The sequence below is a fragment of the Tursiops truncatus genome, chromosome 5 (assembly GCF_011762595.2).
Source record: "Tursiops truncatus isolate mTurTru1 chromosome 5, mTurTru1.mat.Y, whole genome shotgun sequence".
NCBI lineage: Eukaryota > Metazoa > Chordata > Mammalia > Artiodactyla > Delphinidae > Tursiops > Tursiops truncatus.
Window position 1 is genome coordinate 73,473,437 of NC_047038.1, and position 21,455 is coordinate 73,494,891.

General features: G+C 46.7%; 1 protein-coding gene across 5 annotated transcripts in view; it reads left to right on the forward strand.

The window, feature by feature from the left end:
- The window catches only part of PDGFRA (platelet derived growth factor receptor alpha), a 45,826-nt gene that overhangs the window by 2,005 nt on the left and 22,366 nt on the right, over nt 1-21,455 (forward strand). For 2 of the 5 annotated variants that reach the window (XM_004327546.4, XM_073805252.1), the window contains exons 2-9: nt 7,595-7,655; nt 9,118-9,435; nt 12,900-13,160; nt 14,405-14,535; nt 16,513-16,684; nt 16,778-16,967; nt 20,109-20,224; nt 21,152-21,278. In XM_004327546.4, coding sequence (XP_004327594.1) covers nt 7,607-7,655; nt 9,118-9,435; nt 12,900-13,160; nt 14,405-14,535; nt 16,513-16,684; nt 16,778-16,967; nt 20,109-20,224; nt 21,152-21,278 — 1,364 coding nt within the window. In that variant the 5' untranslated portion in view covers nt 7,595-7,606. Of the gene's footprint in view, nt 1-775; nt 1,784-2,525; nt 2,889-5,919; nt 6,055-7,594; nt 7,656-9,117; nt 9,436-12,899; nt 13,161-14,404; nt 14,536-16,512; nt 16,685-16,777; nt 16,968-20,108; nt 20,225-21,151; nt 21,279-21,455 lie in introns of those variants that run through there. The other 3 variants (XM_073805249.1, XM_073805253.1, XM_073805250.1) reach the window with 3 other exon arrangements.

Consider the following 21,455-nt stretch of genomic DNA (forward strand, 5'->3'; position numbering starts at 1 on the left):
GCCTCGCCGCGGTCGCCTTCGAACAGAACTAGGCAGGTTTTTAGAGCAGGGAGAGACATCCGGGGCAAACGGGGCACGACAACCAGCCGCACAGCTCACGGGACTAACACCCCAGAGACCGGCGAGCCCGGGGGCCGCTGGAGGGGAGGAAGGGGCCCCCGGGACGTGAGCACCTCATTTGTTTCCGCTCTGGCTCTGGTTTTAACATTCCCTCCCATCCCCAATCTCCACCTCCATCTGACCGACCCAGGCTCTGGTACTGCTGCTTTGCTCCCCTTCCGTCTTTTCTTTCTCTCTTGCCTTTCTCCTCTTCACAGTCCTTACGGTAAAGGGGGCCCTTCCTCCACTCCCCGACAGGCGAGGGCCCGACCAGCCTCACTGACACCCTAGTGAGTCCCTGCTTCGGGCTCTTGGACAGTCTTGCTTTTGGTTTGACCCAAGTGTAGCTGGTCCAGGATTGGAGCCCCAAGAGCGAGAGGTGGTGGCGAGTGGGAGATAGACGAGGTGGGAGAAGGCACCAGGAAGGAGCCCTCAGCTGCCCCTCGGCCCTTGCACCAGCCTTTAGACCGAGAGGGACTCGAAACGGAGCCTTGGCTCCCGGCCCCAGGTCCGCTTTCCTCCGGGGGCACGGACTGGGGAGGGGTGTAGGGGGAGGGGCATCGGGCCGGGCTTCCCAGCTGCAAACGCGTCTGGCGCCGAGGCGGGCCCGTTTTGTGCCTCCTGGGGACCGGCCGTGGGCGGCGCGCAGTGCCGGGACGCATCCTGGGGACGTGGTGACCGGCGCCTTCCTGCAGACCCCGGTGGGTGGGACTCCCTCTGGCCTCCGGGGAGCTGCGATAGGGTTACATGTTGTTGATGGAAAAGTGGCAATTCATGGGGGAAAGCTAAAAGCTTGCTTGGTCGCCGAAAGGTACGGCTCTCAGCCTCCCTTGCGTCTGGTCTTACGGGGTCCGCGCGCAGCATCAGCCAGCGGGGTACGCGAGGCGGGGGGTAAGGTTTGTGGTCTTGCCTCGAGCGCGGGAGGCAGAGTCGGGGCAAATTGCTTTTCCCCACAACACTCTAGTCCGGGCTCTGCCGGTGCTTGTCTTGTGCTGTAGTGGCTTGGTGGCATTTCCTTTTGTTTTAAACTGAACAGTGAGCCAGGGATCCGTTGGAAAAGTAGATTGTAGGGGATGGACGACCTCGGAATCAGGGTGCTTCCTTCCCCGCCTATAGCAGTCTTCCCCTTCCCCGCGAAAGGGGAGCGAGGGGCGCAGGCGGCGCTTGTGTGCTTAGGGCAGCCGCGGCTGAGCGAGCGTCGGGCAAGGGGGACACTGGGGAAAGGCTGGGTTCTTAAAAGCGCAGGAGGCGCAGCCACGGCGGCCTTCTCTGCGAGCAGCTGTCCGCGGCCGTGGCGCTTTCCGACCCATAGGAGGCGCTAGCGTGCGACTGTAACCCTAAACCCACCCGGTCCTTCTCCCTCCACCCCGTCCGGCCCCCTCTCAGGTCTCAGCCGAAAACAATGCAAACGCCTAGCGTCGTGCCTGGGGCGCAGCGGCGGACGCGGGCGCTAAACCTGGGAACGAGCGGTCGTTGCCCCAAGCGCCGGGGTGACTGAGCTGACGAGAACGTGGACCAGCGGGAGGGGGAGCGGCCCGCTCGGTGTTCGTGTGGGCGTGGCGGGGCCGGAGGCCGGACTGTGCCAGCGCGGAACCACCCCGGCGAAGGTGGGCGAGCAGCGGTCTCCGCTGCGCTGTCGGGGACCCGGAGCCAGAGCGGCCGGCCGGAGCGAGGAGCTAGCCGGGTAAGATTCTCGGGGCTACCGCGCCCTCTAGCGGGCGTCCGGCTCGCAATCCGGCTCTCCGCTAGCCTCCGGCGGTCCCCGCAGCCGCCGGGTCGGAGCGCAGCGCTGAGACCCAGGGGAAGACTAACCTCGGTCACCTTACCCCCTCCCGGAGGCCTCAGATTGACGCCTCGCGGGCACTTTGTGTGCCCGGATGGCGCTGGGTGGACGAGAGGGGCGGAGGTCTCCGGGTTTGGGGATAAGGGTAGGGGCGTCATAGTAATTACATGTGGGAGAAGCGGAGGATGTAAAATCCTGGGCGCTCTTGGGTGGGGGTCGGTGTCAAGCCCCTCGAAAGTTCTCCTGCCGCGCAGGCGGCCTCTTGCTGTTTGTTTTACGACCCTGCGTTATTATGCAATGGGAGCAGTCGTTTCCAATCAGCCCGTAGTTCCCGGGCTGCGCGGCCGTCGCGGCCCCCGCCGGGGGCTTTACGAGGGGTGACAATGGTATGCGAACAGATTGGGCAGCGCGGGCCCGGCCACGGCGTCGGGACCCCCACCTAGCGCTGCCCAGGTGGTCTCCCTCCCCTGAGCGGGCGGAAACTGCAAGGTGGGGAGAGCGTTGGTGAAACAAAACCCTGAACCGCCCGACCTCCTCCCGAGTGGCTTTTCCTGCTGAACTTTCTAAACCTTTGCGACCTGGGATGGCAGCGCCATTTTCCTGGCTCCCGAAGCTCAGTGTCCCCGGCCGACCCTCTGGCAGGGGTGATGGTGATGGTGATGGTGGTGGTGGTGATGTCTGGCCTTCAGCGAATTCTCTTGGGGCCCCGCGGAACTTTAAGCCATTTCGCAGGCAGTTACCCTATTCCTGTTTCTATTCTGCGGGCTTTGAGCTGAGGTCACCACGAAACCTAAATGTACAACCCAATAAAATAAGAGATTGGAAGTTAAGATTTGGGACATTTTGGTACAGAAATTGTAGCAGCATCTAAGCCGGACTGCCTGTCCCTTGGACCAATACTGCCACCTGCTGGTTTTACTTGAGAACTGCAACGACCCTTTGCGAGAATGGGCTTCGCGGATATTCTAAGTGAGTCGTGGCCCCAGGAAGATGCATTTTCCACCCGGTAGGACCAAGTTTTCTTCTTCTGTGAAGTTGCAAGAATCATTGGGCTGACAACATTTATTTTATGGACTTCTGGGTAGTCTTTCGCCTTAGTTGTTAATCCTTTGTATTTACCTAATGAGCAAAGTGCTGACCTACCACATCTGATTATCAGAACAGACCTGTGAAGAAGATAGGTGGGTTATTTGCATTTCCTTTTACAGTGAAGCCCTAGTGTTGGGGACTTGGTGAGATCAAGTATACTACAAGCTGCTACGCCTAAGGTTGTCCCATTAGGTGTCACACCAGTTTGGTGACAATCAAAAGGAAGTTGACATTGTAGTCTCCTGTGGTCAAATATCTGGTGCAGGAGAGCAGAAAGGTTTATGAGCTCAGACGGTCCCATAAAATGTTCCCATGTAAAAATGCTCCAGCCCCCGCCCATCACTGGAATGTCTAATGGAACTCAAGGAGATAAAAACAGTAAAACAGGCTCTGGTGAGGTGCAGATCCCAGTAAACACACCCTCGCTGAAGTTGCCACCAGGGTAGACCAGCATTTGGATTGCCTGGGCTGAAGTTGCAAGAACATTTGTTGCAGGGGAAAAGCAGCCCATGTAATTTTCACAGTTAGAATTAACTGAAGAGAGCTGAAATTAACTGAACCTCGGAAATCTGAATCTTGAGGTCGTCAGTGACTTTTGGGACTGTGAGAGAGTCTTCTGTGGCCTCTAGTCATGCCAGGGTGGGGTGAAATTCAGTATTCAGCGGCTCTGCAGCGGGATGCATTGTGCAGCTGGTGATCCGGAAGCCAGCTCTCTGGCTTTGTGAGAAGAATGCCATGCTCTCTCTTCTGGAAATAGTGCCCTTGCATTGCTTGCCCTGTGCTTACTCTCTAGCTTAGCATGTTGTTTTTGACTGTAGAGTCATAGTTAATGGCTCTTTGCTTCTGTTTGCGGGGACAGAGATGGCAACCTGTTAAAGAGAAAGAATAGTGGCTGCAAACAGATTTGTTTCTCTGTTTACATGACTGTATATATTGGTTCAACTTGAAACAGTGTTGATCACTACACCAGGCTTCACCACATGCGAGTTCAGATTCAGTTCTCCACTACGCAGGTGGTACAGGGCCAGTCAAGTGGCCTCTGGGGCCTGACTGGTCTCAGTAAGTAGAAGCTGCAGTAGCCCCTCTGATGTCCCTCTCATCTAAAACATTTTTGGAGCCTGCAGAAAAAGAGGCAGTATGAAAACTAACAGCTGCAGTTTCTGAAGCCCTTTCAATTACACTATAGAATTTAGTCTTTATAATAATGCAGTAAGGCAAGCCAGCGAGTCAGGTGTTAGTCTTGGTTTACAGAAGAGACTGAGGTTCAGAGAGGTGGCCTAGGTGTCAGATGTGGGATCAAAGCCTGCTCTAATGCCATTTCTATCGTATCTTCTGAGAGAAGGAATGAAGGACCAGAGAATGGGGGGTGGGAGGAGAGACCACACTCATTTGTCTGAGAGTGAACACGGAAGAGATCTCTTTTCTCCAGTCGTTTCTCTAACCCGTGGCAACGAGTTGTGAGTATAGAGGATTGAGACTGACGTCTCAGCGCACGGCTGGCATGAGAGAAATGATGATGATTAAAAAAATGTTTTTTGGATGAAATCCATTGTTCGTCCTTGCAAAGTGGTTTATTCTTGCTGACTCATAACACGCTGTGTTTCCCTGAATCTGTAACCTCAGTTCCTGATATTTGCATGTCCGACTTTTGGAGGAGCTCTAGGATAGGGTTACCGATTAAGGATGAGCAGTTACTCCCAGAGTAGAAAAGCACTGGAAATAGCAACATGACTCCTAGAGATTCTCACTCCAGGGCCAATAGGAAGGGAAGCCTCCGTTCTTTCCAGTTGTTTTCTATTACCTCCCTGTAGGGCTAACAGTCTGCAATTATTCACGAGTAAATTGTCTGAGTTACAGACGAGTAATGACACGAAACTTCACCAATATGCCTAGATTTCTAGCCAGGGAACCACTCTTATCAGAGAAGGGAGGTTGAAATCATAAGTAAACACATGTTGATTTTCAGTATTTGTATCATTATCGCTTGCTCCGAGGCCCTGTTTTCATTGCCCACTTTGTATGTCAGTAAGTAATCCTCCCTGGCATCGGGTCCCCCATATCTGGATGCACAGAAGGAAACATGGTGGGGCCTGGCCGGGGCAAAACGCTCGTCAGAGCCTGCGCTGTAAAAGCAGTGAGCCCCTCTCTTAAGCTTGGGAATGCTTTAAAGATGCATCATTGGCAAGCCCAGCTGAAGGAATGCAGGATATAAATGTGATAAAACCCAAGACATCAAGCTGGCTCTGGAGGGCTCCTTTGAAGTTTGCTAAGTGGATTATCAGTGGGAGGTTGATATTTATATGTACAAACACACAGGCCCGTTACTGCTAATTGTGGTAAGTCAGTCTTTCCAGCCCGGCTCTGGGGCCCGCTGTGCCCGTCACCGCAGCAGTGAGGGGACCCTGCATCCCTGGGCACACGCCAGGATCCTTGGAAGCCATCAGCCAGCTAGCATTGTGCAAATTGCATTTGGGTTCACGGCACATTGTGCTGCTCTCACTGTGGCAGAGAGCAGAGGAGGAAAGCAGGGCCCCAGTTTGCATTAGGAAATAGTTGGGGGTGGAGGGAGCACAGAAGGTTGAAACACTGACCTTCCCTTGAGAGAGAACATATGGTGGATTGCAGAGAGCGTGGTGTTTGCATTACACAGACGCGGTGTTACAATCCTGGCTTTACCACCAACAGCGTGATTTTGGGTCATTTGCTAAACCTCTCTGAGCCACAAGCGGCCCTTTTTAAAATCAGATATTTCACAGGGTTATTATCAACAAACACGGCATACACATGACAACTTTGGCTTCATACATATTGGTTTCTCGTTCCCGCTTTGGAGAAAACAGAATTATCATTTTATTCCTGTCCAGCCCACTCACTGCTACCAGCATTCCATGTTTCACTCTTTCTTCCTCTTCCATTTAACTGGTAGAATTTAATCTGATGTCTGCAGGTAGACCAGTTGCCACTTCCAAGCAAGAATACATGACAAAGCTCTCGTGCTCCACCAAAAACTACTAGGCTATTATCAACTGGATCCTCTGCAACGAAAAAAAAAAAAAAGAAGAAAACAAGGGCTAAACACAGGCGTACGTGAATTCCTTCTTTGGTTTTGTTTTTTAGACGGCTTACTCAGGAATCCTGTACACACATCAGAGTCAGTGATGGAACAAGTCAAGCCCCATGAATTCATTTCCGTTGCATGAGTTGGGGTTTTGAGCGACTCAGAGACCCAGTACCTCCCAGGCCAAGGCTTAGGTGATTTTTATGGGTCATCTTAAAGCTTGCGCCCCTGCCCAGGCCCCTCCGCGGAGCCTCTTTAATTGAAACTTGGATGCTCAGCAGACCCAATACCTGGAAGTTCATCGTGGTCGACTTCAGGAAGATCACTTTCTCAGTGACTTCATGTGGGAAGTGAAGCGGGAGATAATAAAATTTGTGGGGTGTGCATGGAAAGAAAAGGATAAAGAAGAGGGGCCTTTTCAGAGGGTGGACCAGAACGGATTTTTCAGTGGTTTTACTGCAGGGCAATATGGGTCCTGCTTTTCATTTTTCCCTCCGTTAATTTTCCTTATCCCCCCTTTCTTGCCCACTGCTTTTCCCTGTTTTGTCTTAGGGACATTCAGTTTCAGTCTCTCTCTCTCTCTCTACTTCTCTTCCGTTCCCTAGAATTTGTTGCAGGAGATCAGGGTGGAGAACTTGGCTTTTGCAGGTACAGGTACCTGTGTGAGAACGAATCATCCATTGAATTTTATCCCGTGGTTTACTGCATCCCTGAAACACAAGAATTTAGCCACACTTTTCTCTCGCACTTCCTCTCCCTTTTTCACTTCCTTTACGGATCCTCTTTCCATGCCTGTGCCCTCAGCTTTTCTGTGCCTTGTTCAGCTTGACTGTGAATGTAGCAGGTCCTGGGAGAACTTGGGCTGGGGGCCCAGGCCTGAGCCTGGTACAGGCCTGCCTATGACATCCTCTAAGTGACACTGGGTTAGTGCAACTTGTAAAAACGTCTATACCCGGATGGCTCTCAAGTATTAAGATATTTGTTGGCAGCCTAAGCATCTTTTCCCAAAAGTTGCCGAGGATGTGACCAAGTATTTTCTGTTAGCGAAACACGAAGCCAATCAATGCATTTTGAGTGAAAACAGCTCAAGTTTAGCAGTTGAGTAAATACATGTTTATTTGTTTTTCGCAATCTTAATTTAAATGGTTTAAGAGGAACCGTTCTTCTGTACTTTTGGACATATTCCAAGACAATAAAATCAGACTTTTTGGAATTTGAAAGCTGCAGACAATCAAAAAGGGTTTGGGCTTCAGATGGTTCCTGTCATGATCTCGGGGCCGCACAAGGCCATCTGATTTCTGCTTCTTAGGCATCTTCCTGTTTTAACTGTGAATCTTAAAACCCAGGATGTTGTTGACTAAAAGGATGCTGTTAACATAAGATTGATGACTAATTAGAACCTGCTGTATAAAAAAAATAATAAAATTAAATTTAAAAATAAATAAAAAGGCAATTTAATAACTAAAAAAAGAAAAAAAAAACATTTTCCATAGTGCAAAGCGCAAAGAGAACTAGGCTCACGGGTTGTTTTATTGACTAACATTGTTTCTGTTTGACTTTTTCAGTTTTCCAGAACTATGGGGACTTCCCATTGGGCACTCCTGGTCTTAGGCTGTCTCGTCACAGGTATGGATCACAGGCCTATCTGAGTTCATTGTCCTAGGGGAAATCTCTTTTTCCCCTAAGTTCTGTGCTCTGCGGGTATACGACCTATACTGCGCATACTGCAAACAGTCCAAAAGAGTAAAGAGAAGTAGAAACCTATGGGACATTATCTAGAATGACCACAAACCTTCAGTTCTCTCTGCTGTATTGCACTAATTCCAGTTCAAAAAAGAATGTTCTTTATGTGTGTCATCATGGCGTTGAAATATTGTTAGGAATAATAGTCTAAATTTGCCCACCGCCCTCCTCCATCTCCTGGGACATGGGTTTCCAGTAGAGGTGGATCAGGGGAATTCAAGAATGCTCAAAGGGAACACATAATGGAAAAATCTCATCTAGAAAATCATACCTGTCTAAAGTTATACCTGTCTTAGGTGGAAGATGCTTTCATTGCTACAAAATCTTAGAATCACCTTTGGCCTTGAAATTGAGTTAATAGACTGACTTTTGGGGAAGCTTAGTAACTCTCTTCCAACAGGAGGGATGCCACTGGGGCCATTTGTTGAAATATTTATTGGACTTTCTTAGTTTTCATCCAGATATTTATAAATTGCAGATGTTCACCATGACACCAGTGTTTTTCTAATCTGAGGAGTTAACTTAAGTCTATTAGTCTCTTCAGGTCGTATCTAGATGGATATGGTAGAACTAAGCACTGTCAGTGATTGAAGAGTTCTGAAGTCCACTCAGTATTCCCCACCTGCGGGATAGTGACCCAGGTGTACTTACCACTTCCCGTTAACAAAAGCTGTTCAATCATAGTGGACACATACTGAAGTCGGGTGGGATTCCCACACCAGGCTCAGAGGGAGGTTAGAGAACATTAATGAATAATGAATTAAGTCATAACATCTCTTCTACCAGTTTTATAGACAGAGGAAGCAGCTAGACTGACATTTTAGGTTCTAAGATGAACTTAGGCGTTTTTGCTCTTGGGCTTGACTCTTCTTTTTGAATTGAAATCCACATCCTCCTGCTTTGGTTTCTGGAAGTCATTAGAGAGGAGGCACGCCAGAGGGTAGAGAGGAACGGAAGACGCGTACTTCTTGAGCACGAATCTGCCTTGTGTCTTTACTGTCCGCGTTCCCTGTCCACAGTAAAGAAGGCATGTGTGCTTGGGCTTATACTATCTTGGGATGTTTCATGGTCACACATAAGAGTCTAAAATATGGAGTTGGAGTCAGACGTCCTCTATCCATTGGAGTGTTTGGAGGGGTGAATCCAGGGGCGCTTAGCGGGACTATTGAGGCCTTAGGAGCATTTGCTGCTCTCAGCAGATGCGGTGCCGTTATAATGGGGGGCCTTTCAGGGGCACCCAGGCTAGCGGATTTTTGCGTAGAAATGGTCATTGTTCATAGAAGCTGCTCTGGGTGAGACCGTCCTTTTGGCCTGCATCCTATTCAGAGCATGTTTCCTTTTACAGGGCCAAGCCTCATCCTCTGCCAGCTTTCATTACCCTCCATCCTGCCCAATGAAAACGAGAGGATTGTCCAGCTGAATTCATCCTTTTCTCTGAGATGCTTTGGGGAGAGTGAAGTGAGCTGGCAGTACCCCATGTCTGAAGAAGAGAACCCCAATGTGGAAATCAGGGACGAGGAGAACAACAGTGGCCTTTTTGTGACAGTGCTGGAAGTGGTCAGTGCCTCGGCGGCCCACACGGGGCTGTACACTTGCTATTACAACCACACGCAGTTGGAAGAAAGCGAGATCGAGGGCAGACGCATTTACATCTATGTGCCAGGTGAGTTGCCTGGGTCCCCTGGACCAAGCTTATCGTCGTCCCGTCTCTCCTGTTGATTGTATGAGAGTTTTTTATAAGTATAAAAATCATAAATTTTCATCGGAGAAAATTTGAAAACTATAGGCGAACACACAAACTTAAATCAAGATCATTTGTCATGCCGGCATCTAGAAATATTCACTTAATATTTTGGAACTGTATTAAGTTTTGAAAATCATTGTCATTGTGGCATCTTTTATTGGCATTGTGCAGAATGTCTGAAATGTACTCATTTCTATTCAGTTCGATCGAGTTCAACAAATATTTACTGTGTATGCTTTGTGTGACAGGCACTGCTAAGTGCTGGGGCCACAAAGTAATTAGGTAGGCCTTATCATGGACTTGCCCATAGTCATTAGAATAGTTTCCAAATAACCATGCTATTTCTTAAATTCAATAAAACATGTACAGGCGTACCTTGGAGATGTTACAGGTTTAGCTCCTGACCCCCTCATTAAAGCCAATATCACAATAAAGCGAGTCACACAAATTTTTTTTTGGTTTTCCAGTGGATATAAAAGTTATGTTTGAATTATACTGCAGCCTATTAGGTGTGCAATAGCATTATGTCTTAAAAAAACAACGTACGTACAGTAAGTTTAAAATATTTTATTGCTAGAAACACCATCGTCTCAGCCTTCAGTGAGTTGTAATCTTTTTGCAATAGTAACATCAAATATCACTGATCACAGATCACTGTAACAAAGATAATAACAATGAAAAAGTTTGAAATATTAACAAGAATTACTAATATGTGACACAGAGACACGGACTGAGGGAATGCTGTTGGAAAAAATGGCACTGATAGATTTTCTTTTTTTCTTTTTTTTTTTTTTTTTTTTGCGGTACGCGGGCCTCTCACTGTTGTGGCCTCTCCCCCTGCGGAGCACAGGCTCCGGACGCGCAGGCTCAGCGGCCATGGCTCACGGGCCCAGCCGCTCCGCGGCACGTGGGATCTTCCTGGACCGCGGTACGAACCCGCGTCCCCTGCATCGGCAGGCGGACTCTCAACCACTGCGCCACCAGGGAAGCCCCTGATAGATTTTCTTGATGCAGCGTTGCCACAAACCTCCGATTTGTAACAAATTCAGGATCTGCGAAGGGCAGTAAAGCAAAGCGCAATACACCGAGGTGTGCCTGTATTTACTCTTGATGAGTTAGAATTTTTTTTTTTCTTTTTAATAAAAATTCAGGTTGATGTTGTCTCTTGTCCTCCAAGAAGCACGTGCCAGGATAGGAGTAAGGTGGGATTAAGTATGTAAGGGTTTTACTAGGAGAGAGGCTTATGAGAGAAAATGGGGAGGGATCCAGCAGAGGCTGGGAGAGCTGTCTGCCTGCATTGTAAGGGTGACCCTGAATGAAGGACCGTGGGTAGGAAGGTGGGGTAGATGAGTCCTAGACCTCTGGGCAAAGAAAGCTGGGGAGTCCTCCAGCCTAAGGAACCCCTGTTCCACATGGTCATTGTCTGGAAGCATCTCTGGAGGGCATGGCCTAGGGTTGTGATGGATTTCAGAGCCAGGCCCTGTTGCTGGAGGAAGGTGTGGTGCTTTCCCACAGCAGCCACCCTCATTAACTAGCCTTAGCCATGAGCTTGAGATGCATTTGGTCTGCCACCCTCCTGGCATTGCCTGGGTACTCCTTTGTAATGATCTATGTCTGTATCTGTACCTATATCTATATCTGTACCTGTATCTGTATCTGTATCTGTATATATTGGCTTCTTCCAAGGACAGTTGTTAAAAGAAGGACCACCATGTTATTTAAACATTGCATAGGTAACGCATGATGGTAGGGGAGACTTGCATTTTAAAGGAAGCTCTGGCTGATGTGTAATGGATATCACACTGTATATTTTAACCTGAAATTAACTTGCAGCTTAATTAACTTTGCTGGAGTCTTTGCTAACAGAGTTCAAGAATTTGGAACTCTAAACACAAATTCAAGTCATGGCAGTTGTAATATATAGATGGGTGAATTAAAGAGGAATACAGCCAGAGTAGCTAGTTTCAAATAAACATATAAACCACTTACAGCTCTTGCCATCCGTGTCATTTTAGCAGAGGTAGAGTAAGGGGGTTTCAGAAGTGTATCTTCATACCTTTCTGTCTTTTCAAGTTTTTAAAATTGGCTCCTTTTCCTGCCTTCTGTTAACTGTGGGTGCTCCATGGATCTAGACCCTCTTCACTTCTGTTCTGACACTCTTATCTGTATCAGCCTCTCTTCCTACCAATCAAAAAAAATTGTTTCAAAAAGAGTAGGTATTTAGAATGTCACCTGTCATTCCCACCATAAATACCACCCCCCCCCCCCCTCCCGTTGTGAAGGCAATGGTAGGAAGGTAGGTTTGTTAAAGGTCCCTGGGTCTCGGAGTTTTGATCTGCCTAAGATTGCCCAAAGATTCTTCTTCTTCTTTTTTTTTCTGGCTGCACTGTGCAGCTTCCGGGATTTTAGTTCCCCGACCAGGGATCGAACCCTGGGCCCTTGACAGTGAGAGTACGGAGTTCTAACCACTGGACAACCAGGGAACTCCCAGTCCAAAGGTTCTTCTTGTTCCTCCCTTGCCCTAGCACAAACATCATCTGGGTAGGCCCTGCATTGTCAGAGATCTTGTTTGCTATTATGAAGAGTTGCACATCCTTTGCGAAACTGATGCTTGAGACTCTCAGTACTTCTTACTATAGTAGCTTAAGTAGCTGGTTTTCTTTTGAAAAGGAAATTCTCAAGCTATGGGATTATACATTTTATTTATTATTTGAGAGTCATTTTTTTTGATAGGTAGGTTTCTGTACTACTTTTCAATAATACTGACTATAGGCCATAAGCATTGTCAAAAGCATTGCATAATTTAAAAATTATAAGTATTTTCTCATGTTTTGAACAGACCTGATTATTTTGTTGTCCATTTTTTGTTGTTTTTAGTAGTTGTTTAAATTTTTACCTCAATTCCTGACTAATATTTATATTTATCATCAGTATTTTTTTTTTTTTTTTTTTTGCGGTACGTGGGCCTCTCACTGTTGTGGCCTCTCCTGTTGCGGAGCACAGGCTCCGGACGTGCAGGCCCAGCGGCCATGGCTCACGGGCCCAGACGCTCCACGGCATGTGGGATCTTCCCGGACCGGGGCACGAATCTGTGTCCCCAGCATCGGCAGGCGGACTCCCAACCACTGCACCACCAGGGAAGCCCTAGCATCAGTATTTTTTATGAGGGTATAGGCAATTTGGTATTGTTCATACTTTAAGAAGTATGAACCTTCTAGCTTTTATGATGATTAATGTCAGTGGGGTGACACTTCTATATATATGTGTGAAGGTAAAATTCATACCTTTGAATTTGATTAATGGTAAAGGAATAATTTGTCTGCATATATGTGTAAAGATGAAATTAATCCCTAACATGTTTTTCTTTCTTTTTCAAACCTCAGACCCAGATGTAGCCTTCGTACCTCTAGGAATGACAGATTACTTGGTCATCGTGGAGGACGATGATTCTGCCATCATCCCTTGTCGAACGACTGATCCTGAGACGCCAGTGATTTTACTCAGCAGTGACGGGGTGGTGCACGCCTCCTATGACAGCAGACAAGGCTTTAATGGAACCTTCACTGTCGGACCCTATATCTGCGAGGCCACCGTCAGGGGGAAGAAGTTCCAGACGATCCCATTCAATGTTTATGCTTTAAAAGGTACTTGTGCCCTCTCCGGCCCCCCCCCTTTTTTTTTTTTTGCGGTACGCGGGCCTCTCACTGCTGTGGCCTCTCCTGTTGCGGAGCACAGGCTCTGGACGCGCAGGCTCAGCGGCCATGGCTCACGGGCCCAGCCGCTCCGCGGCACGTGGGATCTTCCCGGACTGGGGCACGAACCCGCGTCCCCTGCATCGGCAGGCGGACTCTCAACCACTGCGCCACCAGGGAAGCCCCCTCCTTCTTAAAATAAGAGTTACGGGCAAAACAGTCAGATGCATGTAGCTTTTTTTTCCCTTGATCTTAGTCCCTGGTGATGGGAGACCCCAAATTCTGATATGGGAACTTAGGATCCCACCTTTACCGTACAATGTTAAGCTGACTTCTGTGGCTGTAACAGTACGAAGCTTAGCAATACCAAAGGCAAAAGCTTTCCTACCCCTGGAAGATTTCGTGTTTCATCAGTTGACTTCAAAATACTCTAAGGAATTCTTTTCTTGCATAAGCCTCTTACTGTTTAGTCACATTCCTGACTACAAAGGCCCTAACAACAAACACACACCTGTGAGGGTTGGACCCCTAGGTTAATTTTAGTAACTTAAGAAAAGTGATTTTGATTTTGAGAAAAGCTGGTGGTTGTCGACTTCATCCCTTTGATGCGAGTGGTTAATGCAAACGGGAAAGGATAAACCATGCTTGGGGGGCAACAGATCTATCGAACGCTTACGTGTAGGCGTGGCGTTAGCAAGAGTGTGCCATTGAACTTCTGTGAAGGGCTTCTTTTATGCCCAGCTCTGTGCTAGGTTCTCGAAGTGCTGAGAATACCTGGGGAGCGGAGTGGGAGAGGAGAATGAGCGATGGGGTGGGAACTAGTGCCTATAGGGGAGCGCAGGTCAGTAAAGACTGAGTAGATCCATCAGTAAAGGCGGCTGCAGTCGTAATTAACCCAAATGAACCCAAATGCTTGCGGATTCAAATGTCTTCTGTTTAATTGGAGTTTATTTTTACTATTGTTATTGTTCTGCGTGTGTGTGTGTGTGTGTGTGTGTGTGTGTGTGTGTGTCTTATTTTGTGCCAAATTATGTATGTCAACTCAAATCAAGGTTTCTGAGATTTTCAATATTTTGTCTTGATCAAGGTGGTTTGCAAATTATTGTTCAGGGTCATCTTAAAAAAGCCCAAACCTTATAAGATCCTAACTATACTGTGGATATTTAGGTCCTTGTGTTTGTTGTTTTTTTAAATAGCAACATCAGAACTTGATCTGGAAATGGAAGCTCTTAAAACTGTCTATAAGGCAGGGGAATCGATTGTGGTCACCTGCGCCGTCTTTAACAATGAGGTTGTGGACCTTCAGTGGACTTACCCTGGACAAGTGGTAGGTACCCTCACGGCCCCTGGTGGCATGGAATGGAGTACAGGAGGGGTCCAAAGACCCATCGCTGATGGGGCACGATATTGACCTCCTGTAGACCCCAGCTTCCCATCTCTAAGCTGCTCACTGACCAGATGGCTTCATGGCTCTTGGAGCAATGGGAGAGTCTGAGATGATGACAGCTGGACAGAATGCATAGATATTTCACACTGAGCCCTTTTTCTCATAAGTATGAAAGAAACCGGAAGGTTCTATGGCTACAAGATAACAACCAAAAAAATTAAAAAGAGAATGGATTTTAAAATTTGCTGATTGCTGAGAGAGTCATGAATTCTCCTTTTCTTGGCTCTCATACCTTTGGGTTTTGAGGCATTTGATAATGTTGGTTGTCTGCCCCCTTCTATTTCTGCTTTGTGGACACGCATGACACTTCTGCCTCCTGCATGCCTGGTCTTTCTTTGCCTGGTTTTCTTCAGTGAACAGGCATAACTCGAGTCATTCAACAAAGATTTAATGATGTTTGCCAAATCCCAAGCACTCTGTTAAAAGCTGGCCCATGTACAGAAAGAGGGAGAAGGAGGGAGGAATGGAGATGGAAGCGGGGAAGGGGAGCCGCCGTGCCATCTCTGATCCCTGGGGACTTACACATAGGGTCTCATTCATTCTGGTTTTTTTTTTTTGATTGAAGTATAGTTAATTTACAATGTGGTGTTAGTTTCGTGTACAGTAAACGGATTCAGTTATACATACATATATTCTTTTTCAGATTCTTTTCCATTCTAGGTTATTATAAGATATTGAGTATAGTTCCCTGTGCTATACAGTAGGTCCTTGTTGTTTTCCTGTTTTATATATAGCGGTGCGTATATGTTAATCCCGGGTCTCATTCATTCTAATGCATTGTGGTAAGTGTATATGAACCATTGTGAAAGGCTATGATGGTCCCACGCAGAAACAATTAACAGTATTGAATGCAGGGGCCTCATGGAGAACAAAAAACATATATGTATATATACGCTTTTTTGTCCCCTTCACTCCTAGTTTGCAAATTTCGGCTTCTTGCTCTTTTTTTTTGGCATTTTATAGTGTCTCTTCTTTTATCCATTTCTCTCCCCCATGCTTTTGCTGCCCCTTTCCTTTCTCTCCAGGGCGTCTGATTGGAAGTTGTGCATTTTCACATATTGCCTTATAAACCTCATGTTTTGAAGAGACATTCATAGACCTATATATATATATATATATATATATATATATATATATATATATATATATATCTTTGCTGAAATGTAAAGCTATCTGATTTTTCTGTTCATACCTGATTGCCTTTAATCCTTAAAACAGAAACTTTTCATTTATTGGAGATAAAATATTTTTCCCCTCGAAACCAAACTATGTGCTGTTTGGCCCCAAATATATAATCAAAGTATTGGTTTATGAATCATATTTTTGTTTGATATTAAAAATAACGTAGGCTTATTGTTGTAACTTCATAAAATTTAGAGAAACAGAGGAAAAGTCACTTCCCAGAACACCTCCATTATAATTTTAGGGAGATAAAATCCTTTAAATACTTTATAAATGTAATAATTAATAGCTACTATACTTTAAATAGTACTTTGTTATGTATTTTTCCTGCGGCAGTAGAGCACAGACACCTTCCTATGTCATTAAATATCTTTTTAAAACAGGATTTTCAAAGGAGTGAGCTTGAAAAAACCCTTTTTGTCAATTAGACTTTATTTTTTAGGGCAGTTTTAAGTTCACAGCAGAATTGAGGGGAAAGTACCGAGATTTCTCGCATAGCTCCTGGGCTCACACGAGAGCGGCCTCCCGCATGACATCCCCACAAGGGTGGTACCCTTGTTACAGTCCGCGAACCCATACCGGTGCGTCATTATCTCCCAGGGTCCGTAGCCTACGTGAGGCTTCGCTCTTAGGAGCTAGCTTGTTAAAGTCGGTTCTCCTCCCCTTTTTCTGTAGAAAGGCAAAGGCCTCACAATGCTGGAGGAGACCAAGGTCCCGTCCATCAAGTTGGTGTACACTCTGATGGTCCCTGAGGCCACGGTGAAAGATAGTGGAGATTACGAATGTGCTGCCCGCCAGGCCACCAAGGAGGTCAAAGAAATGAAGAAAGTCACCATCTCTGTGCACGGTACATTCTGCTTTCCAAAATGTCCACTGACTGTGCTGCTCGGGGATCCACTATGCAGTAAGCGTTGTTTAACGGAAACTTTTCCCTGTACAGAGAAAGGGTTTATTGAAATCAGACCCAACTTCAGCCCGTTGGAAGCCGTCAACCTGCATGAAGTCAAACATTTTGTGGTGGACGTGCAGGCCTACCCCCCTCCCAGGATAGCCTGGCTCAAGGACAACCTGACTCTGATTGAGAATCTCACGGAGATCACCACTGACATAGAAAAGATTCAGGAAATCAGGTAAAGAAACACCCTTCCTGAGTATGCCTTTTCTTTTTATTGTGTGTGTATTCCTAGATAGACTGAAGCTTGTGCTTGTCTTACAACCCAAACCAAGAGTCCATATAGAAAATTTAGCAGTCAGAAATAGGAGATAGTGGAAATCGAGTACCTCTTCCGATAACATTGCAATGCAATAATAGTATGTTGGTAAGTTTATGATCAAACGAGAGAAAGAAGAACTGAAAATCTCTGCTCCCGATGAAAGATACGTTCCTGGATTCAGCAAGGGATGGAGGAAAGAAAGTAAAATTGGACCCACTTGTATGGTGATTACAGTTCCAGGGCAATTAGCACATAAACCTACATGAAACAAAACGTTGCTGGCTTCATTTGAAACGCATTTGCCCCAGTGAGGCCTCCATGGGAAATAAGAGTAGTGTCTGGTTAACTGTGGTTAGGAGAAGACATACAGTGAATAGTTTAGATCCCTGCCCTCTGAGGAGTCGGGAGACTGCTGTCATCTCTTAACCAGTGGTGGAGTTTTGGGTAAGTCACCCTTCAGCCTCAGTTTTCCCATCTATAAGGTAGGGTTAATAATACCTTGTGTCCTTCAAGGCAAGGCACTGGACCAGATGATATTTTGAGGTCTCTTGCAGTTTTAAGCTCTGATTAGAATTTAGGAGTAGAAGGTACCTCTTGAAGGGCTCAGCTATTCCAGCCCTGCACCTTTGTCAGAAACCATCCCAGGGAGACACAGTCCTCTATTTCAAGCCTTCAGGGAAGAAGAGAACACAGAACCCCTCTCTCATCAGTTCGCTTAACCTCAGGATTTGCTTTCTTCTTTCTGAACTAAATTCCATGTGTAATTGAGAAGCGACATCTGGGAAAATGGACGTGGAAACCTCTGTGGAACAGTGATGGAAAAAGAAGTGGGATACTGAATCTGGAAGGCTTTCTGATGACACGAAATGGAGGTGCACAAAGAGGTGGGCAGTGCCCAACTTTCCACTAGGCTGTGAGGCCAGAGAGGAATAGGGTGATCCTGGCACAGCCAACACTTGAGACACCCGTCTGAGCACTGTCTGCGAGCTACAGTCAATAGCGACGGCCAGGTAGCGGTCGTCAGCTGAGTGGTCCAGGAGAGCGGCCTGTTCAGGTGCTTCGAGAGTTCCTCCAGCACATCTGATCCCCATGAAGGGCAAGGGAACATAGGATGCATATGATGGAGGGGTGTCTGGCTTACTTAAAACTAGTGGATCCGGGCTTCCCTGGTGGCGCAGTGGTTAAGAATCCGCCTGCCAATGCAGGGATACGGGTTCAAGCCCTGGTCCGGGAAGATCCCACATGCCGCGGAGCAACTAAGCCCGTGCGCCACAACTACTGAGCCTGTGCTGTAGAACCTGCAAGCCACAACTACTGAACCCGTGTGCCTAAAGCCTGTGCTCTGCAACAAGAGAAGCCACCCCAATGAGAAGCCTGCGCACCGCAATGAAGAGTAGCCCCCGCCCGCCGCAACTAGAGGAAGCCCACGCATAGCAACGGAGACCCAACAGAGCCAAAAATAAATAAATAAATAAAACCAAAAAAACCCCAAACAAACTAGTGGATCCACCAGCTTCCTTGGCCGAACGAGTGCAGAAAATGAACAACAAAAGACTGTCTGGTCATTGGCAGCCAGGGTCGCTAAGGGGACTCTAAGGAAGTCTATTCCAGAGTGTGTCCAGGGTGGTGTGGCAGAGGGAGAGCCAGCCCAGCATGCTCCCTTCACAGGTCCCAGCACCTGGCGTCTTGGGCTAGAAGACTCTACATTAGCAGGGTATTTTGGAGCCTGTGAAATGCTTTAGATTATTTCATGTAATTAATGCTCAAAATGACACTTGCATACAGCTTTCCAATGCTACACATAAGGAACCTGAGGCATGGAGAAGTTCAGTCATGCCCCAGATCTCCTCGCTTCATGACCAGTGCTCTTCCCCTCACTCCACCTTCCTTTCACTCACAGTTCCACACTGTACTGTATTTTTTAATTATAAATTTGTTTATTTATTTTTATTTTTGGCTGTGTTGGGTCTTTGTTGCTGTGCGCGGGCTTTCTCTAGTTGCGGCGAGCGGGGGCTGCTCTTCGTTGTGGAGCACGGGCTCTAGGCACGAGGGCTCAGCAGTTGTGGCTCATGGGCTCTAGAGCGCAGGCTCAGTAGTTGTGGCGCACAGGCTTAGTTGCTCTGTGGCATGTGGGATCTTCCCAGACCAGGGCTCGAACCCATGTCCCCTGCCTTGGCAGGCAGGTTCTTAACCATTGCGCCACCAGGGAAGCCTATCACACTGTGCTGTTTTGTTAATGACAGCCAAATGGGCCATTCCTTTATAGATGCACGCACACACACGTGCACGCACACACACACTCATGGCCAAATGTCATTTATTGTACGTGTAAGAAACCTTTTGGAGAAACTTCCCATTAGTGAAGTATGAAGGACTATGTTTCTCTAATTTATTTATTTTTTAAGATGAATCCTGTGCTTGAAAATCATTCAAGCCTAAAGACAGTGCATTGCAAGAAACCTTATTCCACTCCTGTCCTCGTGTTCCTCCGTACCCGCTCCTCTCCACCCCCAGGGGAATACTTTTGTTAGTTTTGTTAGGTTCTTATGAAACCTTCCAGAGTTTCTTAAAGCAGATACAAGCAAGCAGGAATTTTATACCCTAGTGACCTCTTCGTATCGATACAGAGACAGTGTCCTCGTTCTTTCTTCCAAGGATGTTCCATTGTTTGGCTAATCACTCAAATGATGAATATTTAGGGGAAGCAAGTATTTTTTTAGAAGGTAAAAATCAAGGGTTAAAAAAAAAAAGGAAAGTTGGTGGGTTTATTCCCATTTAGAAGTCTGGCCTTAGCAGAGCTGACTGCTCTTGTAGCCACATAAGCCATTGCTCATCTCAGGTTGTCCCGTCTTATGTTTAAGAATTAAGTGTCTATGACTCAGACCTTCAGTGCGTAGAAAGTGTATCAAAAATCCCAGAAAAGCGATGATATGGACAAGAAAAAAAGATGTTTTTACTTTTTTACAAAAAACAAAATTTGAATTGAATATGGTTATTACTTAATGGTTAGAATTTATTTGGCTACAACTTGCTGAAACAAAGTCCTTTACTTTTAAGGTATCGAAGCAAATTAAAGTTGATCCGAGCTAAGGAAGAAGACAGCGGCCATTATACTATCGTAGTTCAAAATGAAGATGATGTGAAGAGCTATACTTTTGAACTCTTAACTCAAGGTATGTAAGGGCCGTATAAAGATAATGCCAGCTCAGTGGGTGCGTGACTGAGAGTCTCCCGAGGAGATCCTGGCACTTTCCCCCCAGGTCGTGGAGGGAAAAGCAGCCCTTTTAGGGGAGAAGCAGGGACTGTAGATGTCACATGTCAGGGATAGCTTTGTTGGACTTACAAATCCACATAATTCTGGGAGGTTCCAGGCTAGTCTGGAATCATTTGGGAATTCCTAGGCTCCACTAGCTTCCTTACCATCTGCTTCTCAATGTGGTCTGGGCAGAGTGACATGATGCTTTTTGGTCTGGATGACCTTAGATTGTTCCAGAGTGTTTGGCCTTTTTGCTTTGCTTTCCTTGTAGACCTCGTACAGTGGCCCTTCCCAGAAAGGAGTGCCCAAGTCTTTACATCCTGGTTCAGAACCTTCTCACCTACCTTGGGCCACATACTGTCTTAGGTGGGCTCATTTGACCCTCACAGTCAATCTATGATACAAGTATCAACATATTTCTAAATTATTTGATCCCAGGTTGCAAAAACATCTTTAAAACCTAATAATACCCCGTAGATGCACTTTGGTAAATGCTGCTCTAGATTTAGATGAATCCATTAGATGATTCCCAAGCTATAATATAATTTTAAGAGCCTTCTTGCCTTTCAAGCCAAATAACCACAGGGGCTTTTTGCTTTCTTCACTGAGGATTTAAAACACCATGGGGCATAAATGCCAAATCACTGAAAATGTGACCATGCTCTTACCCAAGTGGGTCTGTCCAAACTGGAGTGTTAACTGTGCACATGACTCAGTGGCCGCTTGGTTTGTAGGTTTGAATGTCACGCGGACAAGTTCTGAACTCTTGGAGTTCCACTTCGTAATTCCCAGAAGTTCTGGGACACGAACCAATTCAATTCTGATTTCTTTTCACCTCTTGCAGTTCCGTCATCCATTCTGGACTTGGTCGACGACCACCATGGCTCTAATGGGGGCCAGACAGTGAGATGCACAGCTGAAGGAACCCCTCTTCCTGATATTGAGTGGCTGATTTGCAAAGATATTAAGAAGTATGGAAATCGCACATTCCCTTTCCATTTGTGGTCAGAATGTTTCTTCCTTGGGACAGAGGACCTCAAGTGCATTTTACTTCTTTTGCTGGCCCTTGTTTTTGTGTTTGTGATTCTTATTTGGCCTAAGTCTCATAAACTGCAAGATAGGGTTCCAAACATGGACCTCGCGTGTGC